General features: G+C 42.6%; 1 protein-coding gene across 2 annotated transcripts in view; it reads right to left on the bottom strand.

The window, feature by feature from the left end:
• Positions 1–19,244, bottom strand: part of ENG (endoglin) — a 52,949-nt gene that overhangs the window by 4,961 nt on the left and 28,744 nt on the right. Inside the window, exons 4-13 of one of the 2 annotated variants that reach the window (XM_083597309.1) lie at positions 18,373–18,538; positions 17,051–17,216; positions 15,045–15,186; positions 13,199–13,379; positions 10,647–10,792; positions 9,402–9,542; positions 8,033–8,071; positions 6,921–7,034; positions 6,209–6,451; positions 5,618–5,678 (exon numbers count right to left, since the gene is read on the bottom strand). In XM_083597309.1, coding sequence (XP_083453435.1) covers positions 5,618–5,678; positions 6,209–6,451; positions 6,921–7,034; positions 8,033–8,071; positions 9,402–9,542; positions 10,647–10,792; positions 13,199–13,379; positions 15,045–15,186; positions 17,051–17,216; positions 18,373–18,538 — 1,399 coding nt within the window. The remainder of the gene's footprint in view (positions 1–5,617; positions 5,679–6,208; positions 6,452–6,920; positions 7,035–8,032; positions 8,072–9,401; positions 9,543–10,646; positions 10,793–13,198; positions 13,380–15,044; positions 15,187–17,050; positions 17,217–18,372; positions 18,539–19,244) is intronic. The other variant, XM_083597310.1, reaches the window with a different exon arrangement.

The raw sequence follows: 19,244 nt of genomic DNA, 5'->3' as shown, positions 1-19,244 counted from the left end.
GGGGACGACAGAGGACGAGATGGCTGGACAGTGTTCTTGAAGCTACCAGCAGGAGTTTGACCAAACTGCAGGAGGTAATGGAAGACAGGAGTGCCTGGCATGCTCTGGTCCATGGGGTCACGTAGAGTCGGACACGACTAATCGACTAAACAACAACAATACCCTGTTTACTTTGCCATGAAATGGCCATCTCTGTAAATAACACTTCAGTAAAAGCAATATATTTCTATTTGCTCTGTGTGTGTGTGTGTGTGTGTGTGTGTGTGTGTGTGTAACTAGATGACTTGCTTCTTATAAATGGTTTTCAAAGGAGATGTATTTCGCCTTAAAAAATCTCATCTAAAGAGCTAGTCATCATTTGTTTTCAGGCTGCTTTGCCAGACCCCTTGGAAAGAGGTCTGGTAGGTGTTCAAGGTCCTGAAGAAATTATGACCTGGTTAAGCCAACGTTAAGCCATGGTTTATTTAGTGTGGTTTGATTTGAATCCATTCGAGTAGAGCAGACCAACCAAAGTTTGTTTCTTTGGAAACAAACCATGATGTGAAGCCATGGTATTATATGCATGGTATTATATCACTGCATAAATAGAATTACTGTTCTCTTCCTCTTCCCTACCCAATCTCCATCTACTTTAGTTGGATTTATCAGTGGCTTGCGAACCATGGCTAGGGTTGCCATATGTCTGGAATACCCGGAATACTGCAGTCAGAAGCAGTGTCTGGGTGGAAATCGGCAAAATGTGTGGGAAAATCTGGACATCTGGAAACCTATGCTGACAGTGGGTTTTTTTTGGCGATTTCCCTTAGAAATAGTTAGAAAAAGGTGAATTTCTTTGGTGATTTTGCCAAAAAAGTTCAACAACGTTGTGCCCCGATTTTCACTTTTTGAAATATGGCAATGCTAACCATGGCTTGCTGTTATGTCCAAACCAAAACCCTTGCTTAATCATGGTTGGACTACTTCATCCCAGATGCTTTCTAAGCTACAGATGCATGAGGCAAGAGTAGCTGGAAAACAAAGCAAGCTCATTTGTGAAACTATTGGTGCCTAGTCAAACAAACCATAGCTTAGAATTCATGTGTGAATGCTGCCTCCTCCACTGCCAGGCCAAGGCTCCTCTCCTGCCTCAAAAGCCAATCTGACACTCAAGGCTTCTAGATAAAGTTGTAAAAAAGCACATACACAAACAAAGCAAGAGACTCAGGGTCTAATGAAAGCATGGCAGACGTGTGTGATGTGCCGGGTGAGTCCCTACTGGGGCTGGGTTCGTGTCAAAAGCTTTTCCTTGCTTTGTTATTTTCCCGTCCTGAGGGAGACGTGCAAAACAGAGGCAGGAAGGAGAAGATTTAAGGTAGCAGGATGACCAGAATCCATCCATTTTTGGATGAGGCCAGTAATTCAATCAATTCTGCCTGACAAAGGACAGTAAGCAAGGAGGGACACACTTCACCCTGTCATGCAATCACTGGCAGAAATTACTTCCACAAGGCTTCAGTGGTGTCAGGGGCAGCAAGGCAGGAAAAGCAGGATGAGAGAGAGGCTGTCCTGAGAGAGTTTTGTGACAGAAACACTTGAGCATCTACATTCAAACTGAATACGCACAAGTTTTAACTGTCCAGTTACTTTGGAGAGCATAAATACATTGCCAGGGCTAGGGGGCCCCGGCAGCTTCAGACATGTTCCCTGAATGTTTAGCATATTTTCTTTCTTTGTTTTTCGGAAATCTGCAGCCTTTTCCCTTAGGGAGATATATGTAAAAACATACAGACAATATTCTGCTTGGTAACTTGGTAGAAATTAAACCTGTTTCGTGCCTTCTGCTGTTCTGGTCAAGGAATGCAAAAATTCTAGTTGATAGGGTTGCATCTACCTGGTTCCTTGAGATGACCTGTTTATCGATCATTCATCCTGATTTGCTTGAATAAAACTTATGGGGAGGGTAGTCTCTACATGGTTTTTTACTAAGCATTCATTTTGTTTGCATTGTATATATACATCTTCCTGTTAATCATTCATTCACCCTACGCTTATTAATTCATTTTCCCTTCACTTTTCTAACTGGAGAATATATGTGCTGTTGTTGTTTTTTAAAGTGCATTTGTTCTGCCAGGGTGACAGAGCACTTTAAACCACTTTAATTGGACAAACCTAAATTTCTATATGCAGTTGAAACCCCCTCCCCCCAAAAAACACTTGCAGTCTGAAAGTGACCATCAAAATGAACCTAAGATACGCCACTTTCACACCATGCATTTAAATAATTACGTCTTCCCTCAAAGAATTCTGGAAGCTGTTGTTTGTTAAAGATCCGCTCTCAGAGCTACAATTCCCAGAGAACTGTAACTCTGTGGTGGGAATAGGAGTCTCCTAACAAATATCATCATCCTTAACAAACTACACATCCCAGAATTATTTGGGTGAAGCTATGGGGCATGGGTGGCGCTGTGGTCTAAACCACAGAGCCTAGGGCTTGCTGATCAGAAGGTCAGCGGTTCGAATCCCTGTGATGGGGTGAGCTCCTGTTGCTCAGTCCCAGCTCCTGCCAACCTAGCAGTTCGAAAGCACGTCAAGTGCAAGTAGATAAATAGGTACCGCTCCGGCGGGAAGGTAAATGGTGATTCCGTGCGCTGCTCTGGTTCGCCAGAAGCGGCTTAGTCATGCTGGCCACATGACCCGGAAGCTTTACGCTGGCTCCCTCAGCCAATAAAGCAAGATGAGCACTGCAACCCCAGAGTCGGCCACGACTGGACCGAATGGTCAGGGGTCTCTCTACCTTTACCTATGACTTTTTAAAATGTTATGATGGTGTTATAAATGTGTGGTGTGAATGCTGCCTTAGACATGTCCATATAATGGATTATAGCCAAGCTTACTCCACTCTGATTCACTGAAGGCATTAGACCAAAGTTAGTCATGCCCTTTAATTCTTCAATGAATCTTCTCTTAGTATGCCTAATGTTGGATGCAAATCCTTACTCCCCTGCCCTTACGATGCAGTTTGCTATTGAAATATTACATGATACATACTAGTCTGTTTTAATCTAGATTTCCATCTCAACCTCAAGGTAGACTTAGGCTTCCCTACTACAACGTGGCATATAAATTAAGTTCCTAGGGCAGTACCAATTAGTCTGTGCTGCAAATACACTTGAAATGTTATGTGTGGATCATGTGCACCTCAGCATAGATATTGTAGAGCTAGTTTTGGGCCAGAAAGGGCAGCCCAAATGATCAAAGTGATGGAGACAACTCTCCTATGTGGTGAGGTTGTAACATTATTATTTTTGGGCGTGGGTGGTGGGTGGTTAGTTTAGAAAAAAGGTGAGTAAGGTGGGATGTGATAGAGGTATATAAAAATATGCATGGTGTACATAAGAAGCCTCCCACGAACCCACCCCATTCTATAACACCAGAACTGGGTAACATCCAATGAAGCCAAATTGCAGAAGATTCACAGCAGACAAAAGGAACTGAATTTGTTCCCACAAGAGGTAGTGACACCCACCCACGTGGACAGCTTTAAAGGAGACTAGACAAGCCCAGGGTGCCCCAAATGGCAAGCAGCGAGAGTGCTGTTGTGATCAGGTTCCATAGGCAGGCTTCCCAGAAGCACCTGGTGAGTCACTGGCTTGATCCAGTTGAGCTCTTGGTGTGTTAGTTGCTACTCTTGCTTGTGAAATCTTTCTTCTTCCCTCCTTGTCTCATGTGGGGGAAATGTCTGGACAATGAGAATGGAGGCAGCTCCCACTAATTTGGATCAGACGGCAGTGGGCTGGCCTCACTCTGTGCAAAGAGACTCCTTATCTCTTACATACCCTTATAGCTACATCCAGTTCCTTCACCCTCCTCTGCCTACCATGTGTCTTCTTTATCTGAAATTGCACAGACTTCTGGATCAAAAACTGTGTATTTTACATGTTGTGAGCAGGCAAGAGCCATCAAACTGTATCTTGAGGACAGGAAAGGGGGAGATAACATTCTTTGTCTTGTGCTGTCACTGGGATGCATCAAATAACTGATTCCCCAGTGCCATCAGCTGTGTGCATTCCTCTCCCTTATCATGTCCGTTTACGTTGGTTCCAACTCATATCCCAACTTCGCTTCCTCTTTCTGCGCCCCCTCTCCCTCTCCCCCCGCTGCCAGAATTTCACTTATACAAAGGTCATGGCACACACCTTCCGGAGCGTGCAGCCTAGTCGCCATCTGTGGCTCCTACCCAGCTGCTACCATGGAGACACAAGCACCACACGGCTGTAGCAGTGGCAGCAAGCCATAATTGTGCGGGGGGGGGGGGCAGAGTGACAGGAAATGCCTCCTAAAGTGCGGGGGGGCATAGGGAGTGAAGGGAAATGCTACGAATGAGGGAAGATAGGCGGCCAGCTTCTCAGAGGGAAATGGCAGGGACTTTGGCCAACTCTGCGCTCAAACTGACATGGCAAGCTAGGAATCTCTAGGAAAAAATCCAGGCTATGTGAGTTGCATTCAGCCAAGTCCTGCCCAGAGCAGACCCATGGAAATTAAGGAGCCCAAGTTATTCATTTCAGCGGGTCTGCTCTGAGCAGGAGCTTTCTTTCTGGTCACAGGATGTTTCGCAGCATAGTTTTGTTGAGAAACAAACTCCGCATGGTTCCCTTTGGTTTCTGAAAAAAATCAAGCATGCAGCACCTCAAAGCATTTATAGAGTAATTTCTATATAGGGGAAAATGTGTTCGTTGCTGGGAGGAGGCAGGAAATGGGCCTAGGGACTGTGCCTTTGAGAATGTGCAGAGTTAGGTTTCCCACCAACTTAAAGGTTGGCATTCTGGGATATGTATTCCCAGTGTTGTTTTTTTCTAAAAAATAAAATTGTTTAGGGGTACTCTCATTCCACCTGAGACTCAGGAAAAACCGTGACAGGAAATGAGGCTGCCATCGGGGGTAACAACGGAACTGACGATTCACCACGCTAGAGAAGAAACTATTAAAATTTTAGTTTCTTCTCCCGTTAGATTCACAAAATGTTTAGGGGTATGTGTACCCCTGCATCCCCCCCGAAAAAAACAAACCTGTGTATTCCATTCCATGCAGTTGCCACCAATGAATCAAGTACTGAGTAATGGTGTGATGATCACATGCAAGATCCCTTAACAGCAGGGATGGGGGATCTGTGCCCCACTCCCAGTGTTGTTGACTACACCTTCTGTCAGCACCAGCTAGCACAGCCAAAGGTCAAGGACAATGGGAGTTGTAGTCCAACAACATCTGATGGGCTACAGGTTCCACCTCCTTGTTGATGGACCCAAATGTTCTGTTAGACCAGGGGTAGCCAATGGGGTACCCTCCAGATGGTACTCCAGCTCCCATCAGCACCAGTCAGCATGGCTGATGGTCAGGGATGATGAGAATTGCAGTCCAAAATTTCTGAAGGTCACCACGTTGACTATCCTTATGTTAGATGGTTAACAGGTACTTTATAATGAGCTGTGAATCCTGCGTGTGAAGCATGGAGAAAGCACAAGGCACCATAAACAACGTAAACGTTGTACTCATAACATGCACAACTGTAGCCTGATGGTCCTGATCTGAGTCTATATAGCCTAGTTCCTTTTATATTAAATATAAGGGTCAATTAACTCACCGCGAGATAGAGAGGCAGGATTCTTGAGCATCACCTTTATGGAAGCATTATAGGAGCCATGCTAGAAGAGAAAAAGAATGGAAGTGAGGGAGAGCTTTAAAACGAGGCGAATATTTAGTTCATTTAACACACAGCTGTTCTGCTTTCCTTAGAGAACATTTCACGAGTAGGCCAAAGGGTTATCTCTAATTGCCTCTGTTAATCTAGCCAGTTCAATATACTCTAACAGTTTGTCTTGCCTTTCCCTTTTTGTTGGCACAATTCCTTTTTCCCAGTTTTTAGCAATTAGGATCCTTGCCGCTCCTGTGGCATAGAGGAATATTTTCTGATCTTTGTGGATATTTAAGTTATAATTAGAAAAATCTTAATAATTATTCATAAAGGAAACAGTTTATAAGAAGTAAATGAGGAGGCCAGATACAGGATAAAGGAAGTCTTTTATCTTGTTGTTTGTATTGTTGTATGTTATGCTTATTGTATGTTATGTTCGCATTTAATGAGGGCGGATTTCTGTTTTGGGGAGATGGGGGGTTTATGTTATGTTGCAAATAAAATTTAATAAATGAATAAATAAATAATAAGAATATTCACCTGGTTCTCCCGATCTGCTTGGCAAAAGAGTGTGGCCGACAAAGTTGAACGTTGTTGTTCTTCAGCCTTGTAGATGAAACTAAAGCGATTGGTCTTTGTGTTGGGGGAATTCAAGATCTCCACAGAATAACTTTTTGGCATGCCACTGCGGATCAGCATCTGTGGGGCTGCTTGGTCAGGGATTTGCAGGTAACAATCCTGGAGTCGAACTGAAGAGTTCCCATCAGCTGTCTGGAACGACACCTATTGAGAAGGCAGGTGGAGAAAAGGCAGAATGTGTTCAAACCTGGCCCTTGAATTGAGAATCTGGAACTGGGATTTACATGACTCAGCTGCTTTATTCTTCGTTCCCATACCTTCATTGCAGGAGTTGGGCCATATAGCTCAGGACTATGTAATTCCCCCTCCCCCACAAGGGTTTTTGATGACCCTATAAAGCAGCTCAGCTTTTGACTGCAAGTTTTTTTTACAGCTTTTTGAAACTTTATAAAGTGGACATTACTGGAATTCTGAGGCCAAGGGAGAAAGAATCTGCAGGAGCTGTAATTTAATGTCACAGTTATCTCAATCACATAGTCATCGTTACCACCTTCAATAATACTTGGAGAGATCAATCCTATCCATGTCTACTCAGAAGAAAGCCCAAAAGTGTTCAGGGTTGCCTTTAAATATTAAATTTATTCCCTATCCCAATGTACAGGATCAGCAGTACCTGGACGTAGGTGACTCTGTTAACTTCTACCACCGTGGTGGATGGTGAGCTGAAGTCAGGTGTCTGATAAAGATGGAGAACGAGCTTCTCTGGGAGATCACATTGAAATGGCACCTATGAGAGAAGATAAAGGGGCAACAGACAGGTCCCATATTAACACATCATTTTCTCTAATATCAAACTTGGATAGGGAAGCAAAATGGGGCCACCCCAAAACAAGGTTGTGCTTTCAACATACTTCAGGGGCTTTCTAAGTATGCAGAATATCACACACTGTAAATTTAAATTGTGAATGTTTGCATGCAATTCTATTTTTTAAGTGCATTAGGTTATGTATTTTGACATTTTATTGACAATGGGAAGGTTTTTATTGGCAATTGCAAGCAACTTTGATGGGAACAGACTTTGGTAATATGGTGCCCTAAGCAAGGACAAAATTTGCCCCCCATGCCTTATTTTCATGCCCTCCTCCCTCTCGCCTTCTGTTCTGCACATGCTCTCAAGTGCATTACATTATAGTGCTGGCAATTCAACCGCCCATCTAACCGGGGCCTGACTTTGAGTAAGTACCACTGTATAAATATATAGGGCCCACACTGTTCTAAATCTGGTGTTGACTTGTGGGGGGTGTTCCCCGTATGGTGGTGTATAAATTTTTAAGTAAACATTTTATGCTCCTCAAAATGGCCCATGAGCTTCCAGGACCTGCAAAATATTTGAGCCATAGAGATAAGAAACATGCCTATTTGTAAATAACCAAGAGATGTTTCCAATGCTTTTTCCTCACAGAGAAACAGACTCACAAGGAAAGGAAATATTTCAAAGGCTGTCTTTGGAGTATCCTTCTAGACTGGGAAAACGGCAGTACAAAACAACTGTTTACAACTAAGCCGGCCATGAATAAATTGCAAGCTTAGAATTTAAAAAACAATTATCATTTTTGTAAGAACAGTTCCACTGCCTGGTTAATTGGGAACCTGCTGTTAATCAATCAAAAGGTTTTGACTTAATCTAACCAATTAATTGACTAAAAGTTGCAGCCTTACTGAAATAGAAAACAATAACAGCACAATACAAAAGATGATGGTTTTCAGCAGGAATGTATTTCTTACCATAATTTTATCTGGATGCGAAGCCAGGGTCAGGACCAGCTGATGGGACAATGAAAAAGAAATTTTAAGTAAACTCTTAGTCCGTGGGTGCAGATGTTGTTGGGTAGCTTTGCTTTAGAGCTCATGGCAAGGAGGGAGGGGTGCTGCAGACTGACTGCAGAGACCTTGCTTGAGTTCATTACTCAGCAATGAAGTTCAGTTGGTGACACAGGAACACAGGATGCTGTAACGCAGTGGTAGAACATCTGCTTTGTATAACTTGGACAGCTGTTGGCCCATCTAGCTCAGTATTATCTACACTGAATAGCAGCAGCTGTCCAAGTTATAGCCCTTCAACATTTTGTGGGCCATGAAACTGGGGAAGGTTGGGAGTTCTTTGTAGGGGATGGGCATGCAAAGTTCATAGGTACCGTATTTTTTGCTCTATAAGGCACACAAGACCTTAAGACGCACCTAGTTTTTGGAGGAGGGAAACAAGAAAAAAAATATTCTGAATCTCAGAAGCCAGAACAACAAGAGGGATCACTGCGCAGCGAAAGCAGCGATCCCTCTTGCTGTTCTGGCTTTTGGGATAGCTGCATAGCCTGCATTCACTCCATAAGACGCACACACATTTCCCCTTACTTCTTAGGAGGGAAAAAGTGAGTCTTATAGAGCAAAAAATACGGTACTTATCCCAACTCCTTCCTACTGCCATTTGCTGAAATAGGGGAGGAAGAGAAAAATGGAGTGCCTTACAGCAGGCAGTGTTGTCAGACTCCAACTTATCAGCTCCAGCTGGCATGGCTGTAATCCAACATCAACACATTGACTACCCCTTGGTTAGAGTGCTGGTCTAGGGAGACCCCGGTTCAATTTTCCCCTTTATATATATTATTAGTCTCCATATAATCAAGAATCTTTACACCTGCCTTTCCTAACCTTGGGTCCCAAGATGTTGTTGGACAACAACTTTCATCAGCCCCAGCCAGTGTTGCCCAATGTTCAGGGCTGATGGGAATTGTACTCCAACAACAACTGGAGACCCAACGCTGAGAAAGGCTACTTTAGACAAAAGCATGATTAAGTTAAATAAATAAAATTTTAAAATGCAGCAGTGGTGCAAATCCACATGCTCACACAAGCATGTGTCTGAAAACCAACTATACACCTCGCTGGGGGAATCCCTCACTGTGTGACCTTGGGCTGGTCATTGTCTTTCAGCTTAATCTACCTCAAAGGGTAGTTGCTGGATAAAAGTGTATGTGTGCTGGCAGTGTACCCATGAAATATTTGGAGGAAGGGCAGGATCAAAAAATGTGGCAAGCAAACTGAACAGGAAGATGGTACCCAAAGACCATTAGAGAATCCTGCAAGCTTCTGTGCTGACCTGATTTTTGGCATGAATGCCCCCTTCTAAGTTGGTAGAGCAATCTTCTATGATGCTTTTTAGGACAAAATGAGTCATGTTGTCAGTTGCTCTGCAGGCAGGGTCCTCCAAAGTCATCTCAGTGATATCAAGCTGTGACTTCTGTGGGGTTAAAAAAACCCAGCAAATGTTATTTTGGCTAAGTGCACCTATGTACCTCCCTCATACACAAATTTGTCAGTTTCGTTTTCTCCTTGTTTCTCATTTTTCCAAGTCTTAAATTGAATTCTATCTCTTTTTCTTATGCTTTTATTAGACATAAACATAAATACAAACTAAACAAACATGAAAGTACATCAGTGACCCCGGGGAGGCAATACTAAATCTCATATGATATATTCAATTTTAATAAGATCGCAAAAACAAAACCATAAATGATGCATGAGAGGTGGGGAAAATAAAAAGTAAAAACAAAGTAACATTTGAAGTCAGAGCACAGATTTCCATAGATACTGCTGAAAATGAATTTGTTTGGACTAACGCATACTTTTTTGTGTATAATTTAGAAATAGCCAAAATAAATGTGATACCCAGTTTATAGATGTCTAAGGCTTTCAGAATGCATCCTCACTCAATGCAGTCAAAATCCTTATAAGTATCTAGGAAGAATATTACAAGTGGGCACCCTGCTTTCATAGCTGGAAAATAATATTAAAATGTCAGTATACAGGGTTGGAAATACTCCTTTTAGGAATAAATCCCATTTGATTGCAATGAATAATACTTGAAATCACCCCTCTCAACCAGGAGGCCAGGATATATGAAAAAAAATTATTCTGGTTAATTTAGGGTAATGGTCCATAGGATCTTACTTCTTTTAAAAATTAAAATTAAATTAAGTTCTCCTTATTTAAGCAGCAATCTGCAGTAAATCTACATGAAAACTCAGACTCAAATTTTTCCTAATAAAATTTCCACACAGTTTTTATTAATATAGCTGTTTTTGCAAGCATTATGTAAGAAACAACCTAATTCTTATACTAACATGTGAACCAAAACACAGCTATCCTTCAAAATTCACCAAAATTCTCCAAATTTTATGATGTAGTTCTCCAACCAACCAGGGTGTACGAATATGTATATATTAGAGGAAAGTGCCCATAAAAATGCATATATCAGTGAAAATAATCTACAAAAATGCATTATATTAAGGGAAATTGCTTATAAGTTTTGGAGGGGCACAACATGAGCAGAAAATCTCCTCACCTTCAAGAGCCACTTGGGCAATGCTACCTCAATGGCATTCTCTGTGCACTTCCATGGACGGCAAATTTGTATCATCCCTTCAACCACCTTCGACGGTTCTGAAATCTTGCTGTGTGGTGCTGTCGTCACCTCAGTTTTCTTTCCTTCTAAATTAACAACAACAATCTTTATTACGGTCTGGAGACCCAACAAATCGTTACAAAGCAATACACAATTCATACAGCCTACCTCCAGGTTAAACAAGCATTTTGTTCAGACTTAAAGATAGGGATCATTGGTTCTTGCAACCACCGATAAAAACTTTGCCACTGCTAACGTTCTAGCATTTGTCCGGTCTTCCAATAGGAACCAGACATAGTGAGCCTCTGATTTTCCCGGGAAAGGTACCAACAAGGGTAGTGTCAGTTCAGCCCTGGCTTGCTCATATTTTGCACAGTGCAACAAAATATGTTTTATGGAATAATGTCTTGAGCACACGAGCAATGTCTGTCCTGGTAGGGAACTCCTCTCAACCTGCCATCCAACACTGCAGAAGGAAAGACATTTAGTCTGGCTTTGGTGAAAAGTCTTCGATACTTTGGTACTTTCAGGTTTTTAATGTAAGATGTTAACTTAAAGACATGCCCATTCTAAATTAAGTGACAGTTATTTATTATATTTGGTCATCACTTTTTACAAAACACCTCAAAGCAAGTTATAAAATATTTAAACTTGCAAAACACTGCATCAATAATTTAAAACCCAGAATGCCACAGAGTGCTATGGATATTGAAAGTGCTCATCCATTAGCCACAAGCTAAAGGGTCCCCACACCTGAGCTAGGTGGATATATATATATATATATATATATATATATATATATATATATCCATCCATCACACCTTTCCTCCAAAAAATGTGGATTGGATTCCTCTGTTTCTGGGCCCTAATTCAAAGTGTTGGTTTTGAAGTACAAAGCCCTAAACAGCTTAGAACTGCAATACATCTCTAACCACCTCTCTCCATATGAACCAACCCAGACTCTGCAGTAATTATCTGAGGCCGTTCTTTGTGTGTCTACTCCACAAGAGGTCCAGAGGGTGGCAACATGAGAATGGGCCTTTTCTGCAGTGGCTCCCTGTTTTTGGGATGCTCTCCCCAGGGGGGCTCGACTAACACCTTCTCTACATATCTTTAGGAACCAGGCAAAAACATTCCTCTTCTCTCAGGCCACTGGCTAATTAAACAAACTGGGGGGGGGGAGGTATTGGTTTGTTTGATTTTTGTTCTTATTATGATACATATTTTATGTTTTCATTTTGTATTTTTATCCTGTAAACCACCCTGTGTCTTTGGATGAAGGCCAGCATATAATTGTAATCAATCAATCAATCATAATCTATAGTTCTATGTGAGGGGTGGCTTTTTTAAATGTGACCAAGGGAAATGTTGAGCGTGTCTAACTCAGGGACAGCCACCCTGTTGCCCTCCATGTGTGCTTGGACTGCAACTCCCATCATCCCAGACCATTGGCCATAGTGACTTGGGCTGATGGGAGTTGTAGTCCAGCAATATCTGGAACACACCACATTGACACCCCTGGTCTAACTCCTGCGATTCTAATCACATGAGGTAGTGAATGCCTGGATAGGGCTTTTGTTTCACAGGATGCTGATTGTTTTGCTACTTTGAGCTTTAAGGAAAGGAGGGGGGGAGGCCATAGTTCAGTGAGAGCATGCAGAGGTCCCAGGTTCAATATTCAAACAGGGCTGGGGGGAAACCCTGTCCCAAACCTAGAACTGCCACTGACAGTGAGTGTAAACAGTGACAGAGGTGGACCACTCTGTGTAAAGCAGCTTCCTATGTTCCTAAGGGACGCGGGTGGCGCTGTGGTCTAAACCACTGAGCCTTGGGCTTGCCAATCAGAAGGTTGGCGGTTCGAATCCCTACAATAGGGTGAGCTCCTGTTGCTCGGTCCCTGTTTCTGCCAACCTAGCAGTTCAAAAGCATGCCAAAAAGTGCAAGTAGAAAAATAGGTACCACTCCAGTGGGAAGGTAAACGGCGTTTCCATGCACTGCTCTGGTTTCACCAGAAGCAGCTTAGTCATGCTGGCCACATGACCCGGAAGAACTGTCTGTGGACAAATGCCGGCTCCCTCGGCCAATAAAGTGAGATGAGCGCTGTAACCCCAGAATCGTCTGAGACTGGACCCAATGGTCAGCGGTACTTTTACCTTTACCTTTATTTTCCTAAGGCGTGAGGATTTTTGAGGGAAGGCTTGTGAATCATAGAATCATAGAATTGTAGAGTTGGAAGGGGACCATGAGGGTCATCTAGTCCAACCCCCTGCAATGCAGGAATCTTTTGTCCATTGTGGGGCTTGAACCCACAACCGTGAGATTAAGAGTCTCATGTTCTCTATTAATGCTAGAGATGAATAGTATCCAGTAGTAGGACCTGGAACCCTCAGAAAATGATCCTGCAAGGTTTTTACTGCACTGGCTCTGTTCCAGCCAAGTGCCACCAACATGCTTAGGTCTGATGTAGCCAACTTGAAACTGGGCAAACTCACCACTACAATCCCTGACCAGCTCAAGCGTGATGCTTTTGGCCGCTGGGATTTCTGTGTAAGAAGCGATGAAGGCAAAGTCCTTGTCACGGGCTTCTTTGATCAAGCCTTCTTTGCTGTCTGGGAGGACAGTACCGTTAATTGGCTCCTTGGTTATTTTCTTAATGGAGTATTTTCCTGACACCTACAGGAGAAAAAGAAATGAAAGTTTAGCAAGGACCTTCTTCAGCATATGTTTCCATTCATGGTAGTACACATGGTTGCCCAACAGAAGAATTATCTCCAAGCGTGTTCAACTCAGAGTAAACTCACTGAAATGAACGGAGCTAAGTTAGCCATGCCCATTTTCTTCTTCTGGTTATTTATTCTTTAGCAAAATTTTGAAAACTTAACATAATCAAAATCAAATGTGTAGTCACATACAGAACTGCAGGGTGTTATCGGACTTCATGACATATTGTAAATCTCATTTTTAAAAAAATCTTCAAGGTAAGTTTAACAGATGGGAATATTGCAATACCAAGTTCTGACAAAATAGTCCTTTTGCAGTGATATAGCCCAAATCATTATGTATGCTTCCTGTACTTTCCCGTTGTTGCTTGGCTTGTAGTTCTTACAATAAAGTTGTACTAGTCCACAGTGAAAGTGTGTTTCTTTCAACTTAATATGCAAGCTTTTGAGTGAGTCTTTAATTTGAGAGCAACTAATCTAGGCCCTCTTAGATTAAAGAAGAGTACGTCTTCATTTTCCTCTGTGAATATATTCTGTGATGATAGCTGGGGAATTGTAACGGTTTTACCTATGATGTTGTTCCTCTCCTGAAAAACAGTGTCTAAGAATTTTGTTTCTTTACCACATGACTACCAATGTTGCTGGCGCTGTGGTCTAAACCACAGAGCCTAGGGCTTGCCGATCAGAAGGTCGCGGTTCAAATCCCTGTGACGGGGTGAGCTCCCATTGCTCGGTCCCTGCTCCTGCCAACCTAGCAGTTCGAAAGCACGTCAAAGTGCAAGTAGATAAATAGGTACCGCTCCAATGGGAAGGCAAACAGCGTTTCCGTGCACTGCTCTGGTTCACCAGAAGCAGCTTAGTCATGTTGACCACATGACCCAGAAGCTGTACGCCAGCTCCCTTGGCCAATAAAGTGAGATGAGCGCCGCAACCCCAGAGTCAGCCACAACTGGACCTTAATGTCAGGGGTCCCTTTACCTTTTTACCAATGCCCATTATTTTTAATGGATCTACTCTGAGTTGGACTAGCATGGGCTACAACCACAGCAAGGCCTGTCTGTCCATGAGGCGACCGCCTCAGGCAGCAGGGTCCACCAGGGCAGCATCTCTCAATGTTGACCTCCTTCCTTCCTTCCTTCCTTCCTTCCTTCCTTCCTTCCTTCCTTCCTTCCTTCCACCCTTGTTCCTGATATTGGTCTTCCTTGACCCCATTCTTCCCTGGTGGGGAGGGGAGATGCCATTTCGGGGTTTGCCTCAGGGGCTGAAAAGTGTTGGGCCAGCCCTAATCAGAGTTTGGTGTGCCTGGCAGATGTTTCACCCTTGCACCACTCTGTCTGCCTCTGAATACAAGTTCCTGCAGGGAGCAGGAGGCCTTCATGCCCTACTTGTGGACTCCCCATAGCCCTCTCATTGGCCACTGTGAGAAGCAGAATGGTCTTCTTATATGTAAGGCAGAGGTGAAAAATCTCAGGCCCAGCAGCTGAATGCCCCCCTTCATGCCCCTTTTGTCTGGCCTTCTGGATCAACACATCTAGCTTTGCGTTTATGAATAATAGTAAGCATGAAGTTCTAAGCCCATAATTTCAGCATCCAGAAGGCATTTCTCTCCCACTCTTACCATGAATTTCACATATTCAGGCATCTGATCAATGTTCCAAAACATCCTCTCATGGCTTTTAAGCACTAGTAGCGTGGTCAGCTCCTTAGCTGGTTTTCCATTACTGCATGTCACTTTGATGTTCAGATCCACAGCCTGTGTGCTGGAGAACAAACCCAAAGATAAATGATAAGGGCTCATTGTTGAGCAAGGTATTTCTTTTTAACAGCCCATGCAACACCTAGCAGATCCCACTTTGGTAGACCAGACTGGAATAGCATGTTAATCGCCAACATGACACCCGCCTTGCTAGTCAACCTGTGTTTGTCACCTGAATCGTGTAAGACATTAACATCAGAGGCAGGCTGGCTTTGGTCTTGTGTAGTCTGCTCTGTTGTCATTTTCAACAAGACTTCTCATGGTCCACTGGTGTGTTTTAAATTTACAAAGGCAAAGCAATACTCATGATCTCTAATGGTTCAACAGACATAGCTAATCTGTGTTCAGTGATCCTGAATACGCACCTTTTGCTTAAGACAGGACCATGATACGGCTTAGTCAAGGCCTCTTTACAAAAATTTCCACAACTGGTAGACACCAGAAATTGTCCATTAGTCTCCCAGTTGACCATGGATTAGAATATGAATAGACTTTTTTTCTTCCCTACCTTTACTAATGCTACCTCGCTATTAAGCTGATCTATCAAAACTGATTAAGGCCCACCTATAAGGCTGATTGCTCTTTCTTTCTTTTTCATTAAGGTTATCAACCTTACAGTATCTATTGAGGCAGATCTTCCTGTGTATCACTATGAATTCTGATCTAAAAGGTTAAGTTTCCTTCCCTTTATAATTGTTAAGGTTAATTTATCTGCTTCCTAATGTTGCAAAGATAGGGAACCTCAGGCTTGGGCTGGCTGGCCAACCTTTTGATCATTATCAAGACTTATGTACTTCTATTAAGGTGGGCGTGTCCTTATTTTTTCTACTGAGTTGAATATAATATTCCCCATATCTATCGGCTTATCTGTTCCCTCCAATTTTTCTTTTTTTTATATAAGATATTTATTAAGATTTTTTAAAGTATTACAATAAAAATGAAAAAAATAACAAAAATACAAAATAAAAATAGTTAAAAACACACAGATTTTCCATTGCTTATTTTCCTTTAGCTTGTTTCCCGGACCTCCTCATACCTCCCTTTTTTGTATTCCACTTCAAATTGTTGGTTCAGCAAATCCTTACCATTAGATTTTTACCTATTTATAACCCTTTTTTCATATTCTCTTAAAGCATTACAGCTGGAAACCACTTAATTTCTATCCAACATCATTCTAACATTCATTAATTTTACAATATTTCTGTAGATAGTCTTTGAATTTCTTCCAATCTTCTTCCACCCACTCTTCTCCCTGGTCTCGGATTCTGCCAGTCATTTCTGCCAATCCCATATAGTCCATCACCTTCGTCTGCCATTCTTCCAAAGTGGGTAGATCTTGTGTCTTCCAATACTTTGCAATGAGTATTCTTGCTGCTGTTGTAGCGTACATAAAAAAAGTTCTGTCCTTCTTTGGCACCAATTGGCCGACAATGCCGAGAAGAAAGGCCTCTGGTTTCTTCAGGAAGGTATATTTAAATACCTTTTTCATTTCATTATAGATCATTTCCCAGAAAGCCTTAATCCTTGGGCACGTCCACCAAAGGTGAATGTTCCCTCCAATTTTTCAAGTCTGTGCCTCCTTGCCAATATATATTAACACCAATCTTTCCTCTTTACAGTTTCTTTCTTTTTGGGGAGCGCCAGGAAGCACAAATGTTTATTGTGGTAAGTCTCTTAAATGGCTATACATTGTGGACCTGTACTATCAACTCAAGCCTTCTTTCTTACCCATTTTTGCAGCCTGATCATTGCCAAAAATGTCATAGGCCACACAAGAATATTGCAGGACAAAACTGGTGGAAATGTGAACATTATTATTTGCATAATTTACTCGCAAGTCAGAAGTTAGATCCATGCAACCAAATTACCCAGAGTCTGGAGGACTCTGCTGGAGCCACATGATGTGGGCTTCTCTTCCAGGGTGTACAGTGGAATCCAGACAGCTCTTGGTATTGTCAGAGTCAAACTCAGCCTCTAGGTACGGCTCAGCATCAAAATAGCTCTCAGGTACACATTCCTCAGAGGAGCTGGGCTCTGAAGGACACAAAAGAACAACTGTGGGAAACTTGCTCAGGCAGAAAGAGCAGGAGATGGCTGACGCTCAATAAGAGAAAAACACATCCAATGATTTGACTGTTTATGTATCATCAAAAAAGAGGAAATCATTCACTAAGAAAAAGAGGATACGGGTCTGCATAAAATTTGGATGTGCTGATTTAAATGCACTGATCGAATTTTAGAAAAATGACTATAAGAAGAAGCATAATACATCTCACTCTGGTGGAAAAGACTAATCAGGTGACTAGTGCGCCTACTCACTTTTCTGTTCAGGTGTTCACTCTGGAGAGGCAACTTCAGGACCACTCCTGTTTTCCCTTGGCCAGTGCTTCAAAGAGAAGAGCCCTTCAAATACAGGGCTGTCTTCTGATAGATTGTGATTTGCAAAGTGGACGTAAAGCCACCCATATATGGCCCATTTTTCATTCATTCAGTGTTTTTAGTCAAATCCAAATTCATGCAGATCTAATCAATTAATACATCAATTGAACTCAATTTAATTCATTAGTAAAAGGTAAAGGTAAAGGGACCCCTGACCATTAGGTCCAGTCGTGGACAACTCTGGGGTTGCGGCGCTCATCTCGCTCTATAGGCCGAGGGAGCCAGTGTTTGTCCGCAAACAGTTTTTCCGGGTCATGTGGCCAGCATGACTAAGCCGCTTCTGGCGAAACCAGAGCAGCGCACAGAAATGCCGTTTACCTTCCCGCCAGAGTGGTACCTATTTATCTACTTGCACTTTGACATGCTTTCGAACTGCTAGGTTGGCAAGAGCTGGGACAGAGAAATGGGAGCTCACCCCGTTGCGGGGATTCGAACTGCTGACCTTCTGATCGGCAAGTCCTAGGCTCTGTGGTTTAACCCACAGTGCCACCCGTCATTAATAACTGCATGCAAATGATTTGGATCAGGTGGGGTAAGGTCCCCTTAGCAAGGCATTGTGGCTCTACAGCATTCCTCACCAACCTGGTGTCTTCCAGATGTTTTGAACTATAACTCTCATTGGCCTCAGCCAGCAATTGATGGGAGTTGTAGTCCAACAACATGCGGAGGACCACAGGTTGGGGAAGGGTGCTCTATAGGGAGGACTCCTGCTACACTTTGACTTAAGAAACACCATCTTAACAGAACTGACCTCTGTTGACTTGAAAGTTAATCTTCTGAGGGTCTTCCAATTCTACAAAGGTGCTGACACCCCCATAATAAGTTTTGGCCCAATTTAGGATCTCTGCATTGGAGGAAGGCAAATCGGTTTTGTTGATTTCTTTGTTGAACCCCAAGACCCTGGGTTTATGCACATCCTGGAAAAGAAATGTACAGCAGAATAAAATCAGAGTGTTCCCCGTGCTATTTTTATAGAAAAGAGATGCTGGAGCTCACCATGAACACCTCCCTCATTTTCTTATAATAGCAATGGAGACCTGAGAGATGCTAGAACTGAGTTCCACGAAGTTCTGGCTGAAAAAGGGGCCCTAGTGTTTCCTCTTGGCAATGAGAGTTGCACTCTATAAATCCTCCATGTATTTCATGTCTGGATTCAAGCACAACATTGAGAGATAGTCCTTGGACAGCACTGGGTCTTGTAACTTTGGCCTCACTTTTCTATTATTAAAGGGGAGTTCCAGGTGGCCAGGAGACAGGGAGCTGGATCAGGTGATATATTGTCCAGTCACTCAGAGCAGTGGACAAATCAGTCATTTCTGGTTTCTTCTCAGTTTCTCCTTTTTTCCAGTCTTCATTTTTGCAAGCTATACCCCCTAATATAATGCATTTTAAATGTTATTTTCATGATTAAATGTATTTTTGTGCACACTTCCCATTAATAAATTCATGTTTGTACTCATTTTTTGGTTGGAAAGTTGCATCACAAAATTTGCAAAGGGGGAGTTTTGACGGGTAGGTACATGTTGGTTTGCACACTGTTTTGTGAACTATCAATTTGTTAGTTTGTATTAAAATGCAAACCAAACAAAATTCCTCCCCCATCCCTAACTGTTCCACTTACAC

Source organism: Podarcis filfolensis, assembly GCF_964270895.1.
Source record: "Podarcis filfolensis genome assembly, chromosome: Z".
NCBI lineage: Eukaryota > Metazoa > Chordata > Lepidosauria > Squamata > Lacertidae > Podarcis > Podarcis filfolensis.
The sequence above is the reverse complement of the archived record's forward strand: the minus strand, read 5'-3'. Positions and strand labels throughout refer to the sequence as shown.